Source organism: Heptranchias perlo, chromosome 11 (assembly GCF_035084215.1).
Source record: "Heptranchias perlo isolate sHepPer1 chromosome 11, sHepPer1.hap1, whole genome shotgun sequence".
Lineage (NCBI taxonomy): Eukaryota > Metazoa > Chordata > Chondrichthyes > Hexanchiformes > Hexanchidae > Heptranchias > Heptranchias perlo.
In genome coordinates this window covers 21235172-21251043 of record NC_090335.1, presented here as the reverse complement: position 1 = coordinate 21251043, position 15872 = coordinate 21235172, and the positions used below count along the sequence as shown (strand labels likewise).

At 43.4% G+C, this 15872-nt stretch overlaps 1 protein-coding gene across 3 annotated transcripts in view; it reads left to right on the top strand.

Moving 5' to 3' along the window:
* LOC137327158 (gamma-taxilin-like) overlaps positions 1-15872 on the top strand; it is a 49736-nt gene that overhangs the window by 19691 nt on the left and 14173 nt on the right. For all 3 annotated transcript variants that reach the window (XM_067992678.1, XM_067992675.1, XM_067992677.1), the window contains 2 exons: positions 4574-4665; positions 9829-9999. In XM_067992678.1, coding sequence (XP_067848779.1) covers positions 4574-4665; positions 9829-9999 — 263 coding nt within the window. The remainder of the gene's footprint in view (positions 1-4573; positions 4666-9828; positions 10000-15872) is intronic.

Below are 15872 nucleotides of genomic sequence, written 5' to 3'. Positions count from 1 at the left end.
TTACTCTGGAGAAGAGACAGCTCAGGGGAGGTGTTCAAACTCCTTTATGGGATTAGATAAATTGAACCCCAAACTGAACCCTGATATGTTTGAGATTGTTACTAGTCAGTGGACCTGGGCTGCAGCTTAGACAGGCCAGGTGCTCGCATAGTTTAGAGTTAGCAAATTGACAGAGGATGGTGAATGTATGGAATAGAGCGCCCAAGGAGGCAGTGGGGGCAGAGTGTGTGGAAAGATTTAATGGAGATTTGGTTGGATATTTTGGGAGCCCCCAGGTGGACTGTAGAGACTTTTCCAGTCCTGTAAATTCCTACTGTTAGCTAGGAGCATGGTGTAAGAGCAAAGTTACAGTAAAGGAGAACATGGGGACTTTTAATTCATTGAAAACAAACAAAAACTATTTCATAATAGTTCACATACTACAGTGTAAGTTTTCCTTTAAAATATTGCCAGCAGTGGACTTTGCCCACGATGTTCCCCACCCCTCTTCTATCAGTCCCCCCCACCCCCCCGGTGGCATTAGCCCCCTTGCTGGGTGAAGATTCACGAGCATCAGATGGTTTCTGGTGTTGTGGCCTGGATGGTGAGTGTCAGGAGGGTATCTGGGTTAGGGTATCGCAGGGTTAGGGTATTGCAGACAAACAGTCCTCGTCTGACATCCACATGCACTTCCAGCGGGATCTGGGGGACAATAAACAGTTTTATTTTATTTTACGAGAATCACTTCTACAAATTTCTCCCCAACTGAGGTGACAAATCAGGGACTGAGGCTGGACAGCTGGAACCCTGACTAGGGGATCTAAATGCCAGCAGTGATTGGAGAGGAGAAAGGCTTTGCTTCCTTTTACAACACACAAAGTTCTGCTCTCCCCTCCTACCCTTTATCAGCCCATCTGAGATTGAGGAATTGTGGGCACAACCTATGGGACAGAGCACATAGTGGCTGGGTGTGTTAGTATATTAACCCAGTGTGTCAACAGTCTTTAAGCCTTTTATCACATCTAAAGTGGGTAGGAATTGCCCTTCAGCTCCATGTGTGCAGTGACTGCAAATTAGTTACGACCTTTTCAGGTAATCATTGCTAGTTTGTTTTTCAGCATCTCTACTGAGATTGTGGCAAAAATTAGTGGTATTTTCAGATTCAGCCTTTGCCATATGCCTGTGAAGACTTGAAGCTCCATTCATATTAGTAGCTTAAGGGGAGGTGTAGCTGAAATCACATCTAACCAAAGTCAAATCATAGTGAGGGGATTCAAAGTGGGCGAGGATAAACACAAGTTGTCTTGAATATAGTTTTGAAGTTCCAGCTTTGGAGATTTACTTTGCCTCATTTAAAGTCTGCCTTCCTTTCCTTTACACGGTTATCCCATGGCCATACATCAGTTACTGTTGAGGGGACAGTTGACCTGCTTGGTCTCTGCCAATTGCGTTCTTGAGCCGGCTGCTAGGAGGGGTACACAAGTTGTCCGTTTTCAGTTTAGAGACAGTCTTCCATTCTTTTTTCCTTCTCCCAGGAGCAGGTGCCTGAAAGCCAATCAGCACCTCCTTGCAGCAGTCTAATTGAACTGCAGACCACTGGTTTAAGTCTTCACCTCAGCTCCACAGTGCCAGTTTAGGTTGATCCTTTAAATCAATTTCAAAAAAAGTTTTGACATTTGGAAAATCGAAGCCTCATCTTCTGCTCTTGCCAAAAACTCCAGAACCTTGCCCTGACTCCAACTCTGCCCGACTGCTTGCTTAGGGTGAACCAAATTTTTTTAATATTCGTGCTGAGGATGTGGGCGTCGCTGGCAGTGCTGCCATTTATTGGCCATCCCTAGTTGACCTTGAAGGTAATGGTGGGCCTTCTTGAACCGCTGTAGTCCATGTCGTGGTGGTGCTCCCATAATGCTGACAAGGGCAGTCACTGTCACCTCACCTCTGGAATTCAGCTCGTGACCTTGAGGTCTGGAGCCGGGGGGTGGTGGGGGGGGGCGGTATCCTGGCTAAACCCAAACTGAGCATTAGTGAGTAGGTTATTGGTGAGTAATTGCTGCTTGATAGCTTAGTTGACTCGCTCCATCACTTTGCTGATGATTGAGAGTAAGGTGGTAATTGGCCAGGTTGGAGATATTCTGCTTTTGTGGACAAGACCTAGCTGGGCAATTTTCCATATTGTCAGGTAGATGCTAGTGTTGTAGATGTACAGGAACAACTTGGCTAGAGACGTGGATAGTTCTGGAGCACAGGTCTTCAGCACTGCAGCCAGGATGTTGTTGGGAGCCGTAGCCTTTGCTGTGTTCAGTGCACTCAGCCGTTTCTTGATGTCACATGGAGCGAATCAAAATGGCTAAAGACTGGCATCTGTGTCTAAAAATTAGAGCCAGACCTTTCAGGAGTGAGATTAGAAAACATTTCTACACACAAAGGGTGGTAGAAGTTTGGAACTCTCTTCCGCAAACGGCAATTGATACTAGCTCAATTGCTAAATTTAAATGTGAGATAGATAGCTTTTTGGCAACCAAAGGTATTAAGGGATATGGGCCAAAGGCAGGTATATGGAGCTAGATCACAGATCAGCCATGATCTTATCAAATGGCGGAGCAGGCACGAGGGGCTGAATGGCCTACTCCTGTTCCTATGTTCCTGTGATGGTGGGGACCTCAGGAGGAGGCCAAGAAGGATCATCTACTCAGCACTTTTAGCTAAAGATGGTTGTGCATTCTGTGGCCTTGCTACCCCTAGTGCTTCCTCCAAGTGGTGGAACTTCCATGTCCTGTTCAACCATGAGCTGAGCCTGAAACTCTTATCTTATCTTCATCCAATACCATTACCTCTGCAGTATTGCCGTCCTCTGCCCCATCTTGCCTGCATTGCCGTCGAAACCCTTATCCATGCCTTGGTTACTAAGATTTTACTTTGTAACATCGCCCTCGTCTGTCTTCTGTGCTCCGTGCTACGCAAAGTCCAACTTGTTCAAAAATTAGCTTCCTGTCTTGCTTGTCTGTCTTCCCTATTCTCACAAACCTCCACTAATGCTCCTGTCCCCCCTCACACTGAATCCAAAATCCTTCCTCCCCAGTTACAACCTCCTCCAACACTATGTTGCAGCCTGTGCACTCTGCTCCGCCAACTCTGGCTTCCTCCTTTTGGTGGCAGAGCTTTCAGCTGTCTAGGTCCTGCCTTCTGCGATTTGCTTGTGGCGATCTCTCCAATGCGAAGGGCTTTGGAGCATTTCTTCTTATGTCAAAGACGTCATAAAAATGCAAGTTAGGAGGTTAAACAATTTCCAAGAGTTATGGAAACCTTTTAATAAATAATAGTAAAAATCTGGAGTCTTGATTAACACTGCCTCATTTTTATTTAGTTTATTAGTCTTGCAGATGTGTCCAATTCTGAGCACCGCACTTTAGGAAGGGCGTGAAGGCCTTAGAGAGGGTGCGGAAAAGATTTACTAGAATGGTTCCAGGGATGAGGGACTTTGGTTATGTGGATAGACTGGAGAAGCTGGGGCTGTTCTCCTTAGAGCAGAGAAGATTGAGAGGAGATTTGATAGAGGTGTTTAAAATCATGACTGGTTTAGATAAAGTAAATAAAGAGAAACTGTACCCATTGGTGGAAAGGTCACGAACCAGAGCACACAGATTTAAGGTGATTGGCAAAAGAACCAAAGGTGACATGAGGAAAAACCTTTTACACAGCGAGTGGTTACGATCTGGAATGCACTGCCTGAAAGGGTGGTGGAAGCAGATTTAGTCGTGGCTTTCAAAAAGGAATTGGATAAATATTTGAAGAGAAGAAATTTGCAGGGCTACAGGGGAATGGGACTAATTGGATTGCTCTTACAAAGAGCTGGCACAGGCTCGTTGGGCCGAATGGCGGCCTCCTGTGCTATAACGATTCTATGTTTCTAGATCACAGTTAAAGGGCCTCGAGTATGAACAAAAAACCGCTCTCTCTGAAAGCTGGTCTCTGGGAGATATATTATGTATAAAACTAGCAGAAAAATTGAGTCAGCAGGAGAGGGGACAGAAATTGTAAGAAGGTCCAGGTACTCTGATATCTTTTTAAGTGATTTATTTGAGAGTATTTTTTTCAACTGTTTTTAATTAGAGCGCTGATGACATCATATGCAGAAAGGAGTTTGGGGCCTGAACGTATCAACGAGCTGGATTAAGTCATTGATTAGTCAATTCAGTGGATTTGCTGATCACGTCCCTTCAGCTCACTTGCTTGATTGGCCTCACTAACTGTAGGTGATCGGTATTTATCGATTAAATACTCAAAATGATAGCTAATTCTACTTCTGTTTTACATAAATGCCAAGTCCAACAATCAATCCGCATTAACATTTACTTTCCAATTCAGCAATGCTTTTAATATTCCAGTTCAAGCGCCTGTAAGGCAGCAGAGCCAATTTGTGTTTTTGATAAAATCGGTCTATTTATTGAATGGCTTTAGTTGCTCATTAAAATACAGTGATGGTGTAAAACATCCAGAGACTGATTCATTAACCAAGGTGTTAAATGGAAATGTAGGTGTAAATTTTATATCTGAAATAAAAATTGCCATTGAATCTGTTATTGCACTGCAGGGAAGGAAGTGATGCTGCTGATGCAAGCATTGAACACGCTCACCACTCCAGAGGAGAAACTGGCAGCTTTGTGCAAGAAGTATGCAGATTTGGTATGTTTTATCACTGGGATTAAAAAAAAACCCTCAGTTCTGCTATAACTATACACTTTGGGGGGAGAAGAGAGAAATAGAGGTAGTTGGATTTTTTGGCACCATTTTTCTGTTAACTTGTCACCCTAGAATAGTCAACATGGCTTTGTCAAGGGAAGATCATGTCTGACTAATTTGATTGAATTTTTTGAGGGGGTGACTAGGCGTGTGGATGAGGGTAACGCAGTGGATGTGGTATACATGGATTTCAGTAAGGCCTTCGATAAAGTCCCCCACAGGAGACTGGTCAAGAAGGTACGAGCCCATGGAATCCAGGGTGCCTTGGCACTTTGGATACAAAACTGGCTTAGTGGCAGAAGGCAGAGGGTGATGGTCGAAGGTTGTTTTTGTGACTGGAAGCCTGTGGCCAGTGGGGTACCACAGGGATCGGTGCTGGGTCCCTTGCTGTTTGTGGTCTACATTAATGACTTGGATATGAATGTAAAAGGTATGATCAGTAAGTTCACTGATGATACAAAGATTGGTAGGGTGGTAAATAGCGAGGAGGATAGCCTCAGTCTGCAGGACGATATAGATGGGTTGGTCAGATGGGCGGAACAGTGGCAAATGGAATTTAACTCGGAAAAGTGCGAGGTGATGCACTTTGGAGGGACTAACAAGGCAAGGGAATACACAATGAATGGGAGGACCCTAGGCAAGACAGAGGGTCAGAGGGATCTTGGTGTGCAAGTTCACAGATCCCTGAAGGCGGCGGAACAGGTAGATAAGGTGGTAAAGAAGGCATATGGGATACTTGCCTTTATTAGCCGAGGCATAGAATATAAGAGCAAGGAGGTTATGATGGAGCTGTATAAAACACTGGTCAGGCCACAGCTGGAGTACTGTGTGCAGTTCTGGTCGCCACACGACAGGAAGGATGTGATCGCTTTGGAGAGGGTGCAGAGGAGATTCACCAGGATGTTACCAGGGCTGGAGCGCTTCAGCTATGAAGAGAGACTGGGAAGATTGGGTTTGTTTTCCTTGGAGCAGAGGAGGCTGAGGGGGGACATGATTGAGGTGTACAAAATTATGAGGGGCACAGATAGGATGGATACTAAGGAGCTTTTTCCCTTCGTTGAGGGTTCTATAACAAGGGGACATAGATTCAAGGTAAAAGGTGGGAGGTTTAGAGGGGATTTGAGAAATAACTTTTTCACCCAGAGGGTGGTTGGAGTCTGGAACTCACTGCCTGAAAGGGTTGTGGAGGCAGGAACCCTCACAACATTCAAGAAGCATTTGGATGAGCACTTGAAATGCCATAGCATACAAGGCTACGGACCAAATGCTGGAATATGGGATTAGAGTAGACAGGGCTGATGGCCGGCGCGGATACGATGGGCCGAAGGGCCTCTATCCGTGCTGTATGACTCTGAGAATGTCTTTGCCTTGAACATATAATGACGGATAAGAAAAGCTGGTCTATTGAGCCTGTCCCATACAGTCATGTTGCAAGTAAACATCACAAACCCCAATGCTCCCTATCTACCACCAGCCATGATGTATCCTGGGAGAGGCATCAAAACAACAAAAAAAAAATGTCCTAGGCCAATTCAGGGGGGAAAATGAACTCTGGGAAATTCCTCTCCAGCCCCTAAAGGCAATTCAAGTGGGTTCCAGGAGGTAACAGTGACTACATGTCACCCAAGGTACATCACTCAACATCCCACCTAACCTTTTGTACACAGGTATATCTATCTCCTCCAGGAACTACTCGCCAGCTCTCTTTTGACTGTTTTCAGTGAATCTGCACTCGCTCCAGGAGCTGACAATTCATTTCATTGGTCCGTGACCCTCTGTGAAAAGAAGCCTCCAGACACCTAGTTTTATGCTTACGTAACTTGTGCGCATGTCCCTTCATTCTCCCTAACTCCTCTAATTCAAATAATCTGTCCAGATGGACACAGTTAAGCCCCTTCACTGTTTTAAACACTTTGGTCAAATCGCACCAAAGTCTATGCGTTTCGAGAGTAAAAAGACCCAGCTCGCTCAACTTATCGTGATAATTAGGGCTTTCAAACTAGGTATTAATGTAGTGGTCCTTTCTGAACCTTTTCCAGGGCCTCCTTATCTCCCACCGTGTGAGGGGACACAGATTAGACCTAATCAGAGCCTTGAAAAGTTTTTAACCCAGTTTTGTAAACGTGCTTCCCTCATCAGAAACAGACTCTTTTTGAAAATGTGATTATTTGGAGAGGTGCTATTCGGATGCTAACCTACTGTGACACACAGAATTTAGGAAGCCTTTTGGTTTGTCACCAGTTTTCTCCTCCTGAAGGCATTGACCTCCGATTGGGGAACAAGCACAAGTTGTGTTCTGGGGGCACAGCAGCAAGCCTGGTCCAGTCCTGTCCTGTTCTGTCCTGGCATTCAAGCACTTGAAGCAACAGTAGGAGTCTGGGCCATTTTTTTTTGTTCCTTCCCTAACCCAGGGCGCTGATATCAATTATAGAGCCTTACCATTACCCTGCCTCAACACAGTGCCCTCTGATGACTCACCCATGTAACCATTCTTTGTGAGTGTCAAGGGAGTGAGTCTCATACAGCTGTTCGACCGTACAGTATCACAGCCAAACCTGATCCTGTCCTCGCCTTCACCGGAGGATACTTTTCCAGCAGGGTAGTGATCAGGAGAGGGGATGTGACCAATTTTCTCCCCTGTAACCTAGGGTATTTGATGTCAATTTAAGTGCCTACACTATCATCACAACTGAGATCAACTAACACAGAACAGCCAGGGAATTGAACCTGTATTCCAGTTTACTGAAATGTACCACGCGCCACCACCTGATTTCCTTTGTCTTCAGAGCACCAGTTGAATACACACCATCAGATCAACCCTTGCATGTTGCTCTCCTGTTTGGGCCAAAGAACCACCTCCAACCCATTTAGGCCTGAAGCCAGTTTTTAGCATTAAATACCCTATATGCAGTACTTTTTGATGGTAAATGGCAAGTGCAGTATAGAGTGTGGGTATGCTTTGGGTTTAGAATAAGCTCAATAGTTCGGGGGTAGGACAATGGGCCAGAGACAGGTCAGAGTGATTGTGCACCCTCCTTATACCAGGAGTCACACTCGTTGCCCAGCTCCCACCTTCCCCATCCCTCCAGTGTTGCTAAACCAGGTACCTACATCCAACAGGTGCATCTTGCTGTGTCCTGGGCTTTTTTTTTTAAATGTAAGAAATAAAAATTGATGCGCTGGTACCTGTTCTTAATTGCTTTCCATTGACTTCTGCTAGAAATGCAAGTATGTGGAGATTTAGTGAGGACAGAATTGAGCTTGATCACGGTGCCCAACATCTGTCAAGGCATTATCAATATTAGCTGCCTTGACGAGATACTGAAGGTTGGCTGGTACCTTTTGGAGCCAGCCTACAAGGTGTCGATGTGTTCAGGAGAGGTGGGGAGAAAAATATTGGTGGTGACAAATCATGAAGGAGAGGGGCATTTATGGTTTGTTGTCTTGATGGCATTTTGTTTAATTTTTGAATGATTTCCATTACTTTCTCTTTTCTCATTTGAGTGGGGGGGCTTGAGGTGGGGGGTGCTGAAGGTGAAGAACATTACTGTTAAATGCTCTCCATGACAATAGCTAATGCTGCTGATAATTAAGGTCTGTAAAGTTTCCTGCTACCCATGCTAGTGGATGAACCGACCAGTGTCGTCTGGCTGAAGTGTAGTGCTTATCAGGTGGGCAGAGTGCCACCTTGATCGTGGGCCTGAATATGTTATCATACAGACTTTCCTACCCTCTGTTGAGGAAGAATCCTGGTCATTGCTATGGAATGTTACTAAAGGAAAGCTGTTACGAGGAATTAACACATTGAGATGACGTAAATCATGTATCATTTTATTAATATTAAAATGTTATGATATTTTGCTTTCTTGGAAGATGCTCGAGTGTATGTATTCTATACAGAAACATTATTGTTTTTGTTTGATATTCCTGTTTGTGTATTTATTTAAAATCGAACTTTAAAGCATAGGAAGCTATTTGGCCCATCACTTTAGCGCGGGCCCTTCTCCTGTTCTTTTCCCATTCCCCTTCTAATTTTTTCGTTTTCAACTATTTGTTCATTCTCCCTTCTAAAGGCGATTATGGATTCTGGTTCCACTATTGTTTCTGGTAGAGCTTTCCATGTCCTAACAACCCTGCAAATTAAGAAGAAATATTCTCCTAACCTCTTCTTTTGTTTTTTTTATGGTTATCTTTAATTTATTTCCCTCTAGTTACCAACTCACTGTAGGAAAGGCAGTGAGTCTCATAAAGCTATTAAATAGTTTTCCTCTATATAAAAAAAATGTTTCATAATTTCTCTAAACCTTCTCTGTTCTGGTAAAAGAGCTTAGTTTCTCTGGTCTCTTCATAACTAAAGCCTCTTATCCTTGGTATTTGCATAAGTTAAACATTACTTCTTTGTTTTTGTACTCTATTTACAACCTTAAAGATTTATGTATCTGAACCACTAATTGACTGATCTTATTCCTTTTAATTTGCTTTTTTGCTGTTTCCTTGTTTGTTTTTGTTGGCATGAGTGTTTCGACAGTGCGATGCAGCAGGTTCTCAAGATGGAATCACTCCGTCTTGGAAGCAGTGATGGGGATTTTGGGAGACTATTATAATTTCCATATATGTCATAAATTTTTATTGATTTCAGTGTGCTGGTTAGGAAGGGAAGGAACAAAACATTACAATGGGTTGATCTCATTGGATAATCTGCTTTACAATTGATTTGCTTTGTGAAAGAGTCACTTTTGTCACTGGGCATATTTAGAATGATGACACCAACATGCTGGAGGAAATGTGCCACTTAAATCTGTATGCTTCAATATTATGTAATATGTGTGTTATATTAATTCACCTCAAATTGCCCTTCACACTACCAGACCTGTAATTACCAGTACTTCATTTTAGTATTGTGTAGCTCAAAATGTTTTTTTACACACAACCCTAGTTTGGATAGACAAACTCTTATAATATCATGGGGTGTTTTCTCACAGTTGAAGTGGGCATGTACAGTACAAAAGTTTCATGTGCCCAATCATTGCTCTTGTAATATTAAAATATTGGAAGAAAACCTCACATCTTGTTCCAGACTTTGTGTCTTAATTTGCTTATTTCTAGTTGGAAGAGAATCGAAGCGTCCAGAAGCAAATAAAACTACTTCAGAAGAAACAGACACAGGTAGTGAAAGAGAAAGTTCACCTGCAGAGTGAGCACAGCAAGGCCATTCTGGCTCGCAGTAAACTGGAGAGTCTTTGCCGGGAACTTCAGCGTCATAATAAAACATTAAAGGTAAGGGAGTTCAGTGCATGGGTGGTGGTAAAAGTGCTGTTTAACCCAGTAACATAGGAACAGGAGGAGGCCATTCAGCCCCTCGTGCCTGCTCTGCCATTTGATAAGATCATGGCTGATCTGTGATCTAACTCCATATACCTGCCTTTGGCCCATATCCCTTAATACCTTTGGTTGCCAAAAAGCTATCTATCTCAGATTGAAATTTAGCAATTGAGCTAGTATCAATTGCTGTTTGCGGAAGAGAGTTCCAAACTTCTACCACCCTTTGTGTGTAGAAATGTTTTCTAATCTCACTCCTGAAAGGTCTGGCTCTAATTTTTAGACTGTGCCCCCTACTCCTAGAATCCCCAACCAGCGGAAATAGTTTCTCTCTATCCACCCTATCTGTTCCCCTTAATATCTTATAAACTTCGATCAGATCACCCCTTAACCTTCTAAACTCTACAGAACACAACCCCAATTTGTGTAATCTCTCCTCGTAACTTAACCCTTGAAGTCCGGGTATCATTCTAGTAAACCTACGCTGCACTCCCTCCACGGCCAATATGTCCTTCTGAATGTCCGGTGCCCAGAACTGCGCTCAGTACTCCAGGTGCGGTCTAACCAGGGTTTTGTATAGCTCAGCATAACTTCTGCCTCCTTGTACTCTAGTCCTCTGGATATAAAGGCCAGCATTCCATTAGCCTTTTTGATTATTTTCTGCACCTGTTCATGACACTTCAATGATCTATGTACCTGAACCCCTAAGTCCCTTTGGACATCCACTGTTTTTAACTTTTTACCATTTAGAAAGTACCCTGTTCTATCCTTTTTTGATCCAAAGTGGATGACCTCACATTTGTCTACATTGAATTCCATTTGCCACAGTTTTGCCCATTCACCTAATCTATCAATAATGCTTTGTAATTTTATGTTTTCATCTACACTGCTTACAATGCCACCAATCTTTGCGTCACCGGGAAACTTAGATATGAGACTTTCTATGCCTTCATCTAAGTCGTTAATAAATATTGTGAATAATTGAGGCCCCAAGACAGATCCCTGCGGGACTCCACTAGTCACATCCTGCCAATGTGAGTACCTTCCCATTATCCCTACACTCTGTCGCCTTTCGCTCAGCCAATTTCCTAACAAAGTCTGTACTTTTACCTCGATTCCATGGGCTTCTATCTTAGCTAACAGTCTGTTACGTGGGACCTTATCAAATGCCTTCTGGAAGTCCATATAAATAACATCCATTGACATTCCCCTGTTCACGACTTCAGTCACCTCTTCAAAAAATTCAATCAGGTTTGTCAGGCACGACCTACCTTTCACAAATCCATGCTGGCTTTCTCTGATTAACTAAAAATTCTCGAGGTGTTCAGTCACCCTATCTTTAATTATAGACTCCTGCATTTTCCCCACAACAGATGTTAGGCTAACTGGTCTATAATTCCCCAGTTTCCCTCTCTCTCCTTTCTTAAAAAGCGGAGTGATATGTGCAACTTACCAATCTATAGAACTTTGCAGATGCCCTAACTATAATCTTTCAATCTGCTCCCCTACTTCCTTTAAAACCCTGGGATAGAAACCATCTGGTCCTGGGGATTTGTCTTTAGTGCTATTATTTTCTTCATTACTGTTGCTTTACTTATGTTAATTTTATTGAGTCCCTGTCCCTGATTCAGTATTAGTTTTCTTGGGATTTCCGGCATGCTATCCTCTTTTTCTACTGTAAATACTGATGCAAAGTAATTGTTCAACATGTCCACCATTTCCCCATTGTCAATGACAATATCCCCACTTTCAGTTTTTAAGGGGCCAACACTGCTCCTGACCACCCTCTTTTTCCTAATGTAACTACAAAAGTTCTTCGTATTGGTTTTGATATCCCTTGCAAGTTCTTTGTTGCTCTTACTATCTGTTTTGTGACCCTTTGTTGATCTTTGTATCTTTCCCATTCGCCAGGACCTGTGCCATTTTTTGCCTTTTTGTATGCCCTTTCCTTATGTCTTATACTGTCCCTTACCTCTTTAGTTGTCCATGGCTGTTTTTTATGGCAAGCAGAGTTCTTGCCCCTCAGAGGTATAAACCGGTTCTGTATCACGTTAAATGTTTCTTTAAACATTTCCCACTGATCATCAGTCATTTTACCCATTAACAGATTTGCCCAGTTTACTGTGGACAGTCTCTGTCTCATCCCATTGAAGTCGGCCGTACCCAAGTCTAGAATCTCAGCAGCTGATTCACTTTTTTCCCTTTCAAACACTACACTGAACTCTATCGTGTTATGATCGCTATTGGATAGATGTTCGCGCACAGTTAAGCTGTTAACCAAATCTGGTTCATTACTCATTACTAAACCTAGTATGGCTTGCCCCCTTGTTGCCTCTAGGACATACTGCTGTAGAAAATTATCCCGGACACACTCAAGAAATTCACTACCTTTCTGATGGTTGCTAGTCTGCTTTTCCCAATCTATGTGAAGGTTAAAGTCCCCCATTAAGACCACTATGCCTTTCTTACATGCTTGTCTAATCTCTGCATTTATACAATCTAGCACTTCAGAGCTGCTGCCAGGGGTCCTATACACAACTCCCACAGTAGTCTTAGATCCTTTCCTATTTCTCAATTCAACCCATAAGGCCTCTGTTGGCTGCTTATCTCTCGTTATATCCTCCTTTATCATTGAATTGATTTCATCTCTAATCACTAAGGCTACTCCTCCCCCTCTTCCATTTTCCCTATCTCTCCTGTAGACTTTATAACCCGGTATATTTAGTTCCCAATCCTGACCATCCTGCAGCCATGTCTCCGTAATAGCTATCATGTCATACCCTCCAATTTGAATTTGAACCTGTAGTTCTTTTAATTTATTCCTTATACTCCATGCATTTATATATGGAACTCTTAGTTGGGCCACACACCCTAGCCTGACCTTCAGCTTTGATGCTGGGTTAATCGCCTTACACCTTCTAGTTTTCACTATATTTGTATTGCCTAAAGTACACTTTCTTTCTGCTGCTCTATGCTTTTCCCTTTCACTTGTTCTTGAACAACTGTTTGTACTATTTGTATTGTAAATTTCCCCTGGGTCTTCCCCTCTCTTGCTGCTCTCAAGTTTACTCCCTTCTGACTCCCCGCTCAGGTTCCCATCGCCCTGCCACTCTAGTTTAAACCTTCCCCAACAGCACTAGCAAACACCCCTGCGAGGACATTGGTCCCGGTCCTGCTCGGGTGTAATCCGTCTTGCTTGAACAGGTCCCACCTTCCCCAGAATCGGTCCCAGTGTCCCAGGAATCTAAATCCCTCCCTCCTACACCATCCCTGCAGCCACGCATTCATCCGGTCTATTCTCCTGTTCCTATACTCACTAGCACGTGGCACTGGTAGTAATCCTGAGATCACTACCTTTGAGGTCCTGCTTTTTAATTTATCTCCTAACTCCTTGAATTCACCTTGCAGGACCTCATCCCTTTTTTTTTAACCTATGTCGTTGGTACCGATATGGACCACGACTACTGGCTGTTCACCCTCCCCCTCCAGAATGCCCTGCAGCCGCTCCGTGACATCCTTGACCCTAGCACCAGGGAGGCAATATACCATCCTGGAGTCATGTTTACGGTCGCAGAAACGCCTATCTGTTCCCCTTACAATTGAATCCCCTATCACTATAGCCCTGCCACTCTTCTTCCTCCCCTCCTGTGCAGCAGAGCCACCCGTGGTGCCACAAACTTGGCTCTTGCTGCTTTCCCCTGATAAGCCATCTCCCCCAATAGTATCCAAAGCGGAATATCTGTTTAAGAGGGAGATGGCCCTGGGGAACTCCTGCTCTACCTGCCTAGCCCTTTTACTCTGCCTGGCGGTCACCCATTTCCTTTTTACCTGCGGTGTGACCACCTCACTGAATGTGCTATCCACGATAGTCTCAGCATTGCGGATGCTCCACAGTGAATCCACCCGCAGCTCCAGCTCCGAAATGCGGTTAGCCAGTAGCTGCAGCTGGACACACTTCCTGCACACATGATCATCAGGGACACTGGTAGTGCCCATGACTTCCCACATAGTGCAGGAGGAGCATATCACGGGTGCGAGCTCTGCTGCCATGACTTGCCTTAGTTACACTGCGTTCACCTCTCAGACTCTCCTTCCGCTCTAGGTCTCTCCTTTTAGACTGTGCTTACCTCTCGGACTCTCCTGCCTCACCTGCAACGTCGCACAGTAGTTTTCTCTTGTTGCAGGTCTGCTGCTGCTTTTATCCCCACTCTGTCTTCTGCTGCTCAGTTATTTGTCATTCAGTGCAACTGCAGCCGTTTATTGTGGGAGTAGGTGTACTATGCTGTATTGATATTTTCCAAGTTAAAAGTGTTAACTACAGATATGTACTATTACGGGTTTGTGATGGGTAGGTCATGTCTGACTAATCTAGTCGAACTTTTTGAAGAGGTCACCAGCATGGTGGCTAGGGGAGTGTCTGGGTGTTGTCTATTTGTACTTCCAGAAGTCATTTGATGAGGTTTTGCACAAGAGAGTATTAGCAAAGATGAAAGTGCACAGAATTGGAGGTAACCACCTTGTGACATGTGTTGATAATTGGTTGTGAGGGAGGAAACAGAGTAGGGATTAAGGGATCTGTTCTGGGGCTTCAGCTTTTCACCATATATGGACTTGGATGAAGGAATAGAGAGCTGTCCATCCATGTTTGCAGATGGCACAGTAAGTTGTGTACTAGGGAGCCGGAAGTTATAAAGGGACATAGATTAAGCGAGTGGGCACAACTATGGCAGTTGGAGTTTAATGCGGGTGTGTGAGGTCATCCAGTTTGAATTGGAGAAAAACAAATTGGAATATTTTATTAGTGGTGAGAGACTAAATGCTGTGGAGGAGTAAAGGTATATAGATGTCCGTGTACACAAATCACTAAAAGCTAGTGCACAGGTGTAAAAAGTAATCAAAAAGGCTAATGGAATGTTGGCCTTTATCACAAGAGAATTGGAAGTCAAAAGTGAGGAAATGATGCTTCAGTTGTACAGAGCCTTGATCAAACCCCATCTGGAGTTTTGGGCACCCATGAAGGATATATTGGCCTTGGAAGGGGTACAGCACAAATTCACCAGAATGATACCAGGACTTAGAGTTAAATTAAGAGAACAGGTTGCATAAACATGGCTTGTATTCCCTTGAGATTAGACGGTTGAAGGATGATCTAATTGATGTGTTTAAAATGATAAAGGGGTTTGATAGATACAGAGAAATTATTTCCCCTGGTGGTGGAATCTAGAACAAGAGAGCATAATCTTAAAGTTGGAACTAGGTCATTTGGGATTAAAATCAGGAAATTTTTTTAGACAGATTTTAGTGAAAATCTGGAACTCTATCCCTCAAAAGGATGTGGATGCTGGGTCAGTTAAAATTTTCAAGACTGAAATCGATAGATTTTTGTTGGATAAGGGTATCAAAAGGCAAAAGAAGCAAAGGTTAAATAGTGTTCAGCACAGGAATTTGACAGGGTTGAAGGATATATACTTCAATGCAAGGAGTATTACAAACAAAGCAGATGAGCCAAGGGTACAGAGACACATGGCAGCATGATATCATTGGTATAACGGAAACTTGGCTTAAAGAGGGGGATATAGAGTTTTCAGACAGGATAGAGTGGGTGATTAAAAAAAAAAGAAGGGGGGTAGCATTATCGATTAAAGAATCAATTATAGTTGAGAAAGGATGATATGCTAAATGGATAATCAATCGAGGCCATATGGGTTGACCTAAGAAGTAAAAAAGGAACAGGCACACTACTAGGAGTGTACTATAGACCCCCGAATAGCGAAAGGGAGATAGAAGAACAAATATGTAGGCAAATTTCTGAGTGCAAAAATAAGAGGGCA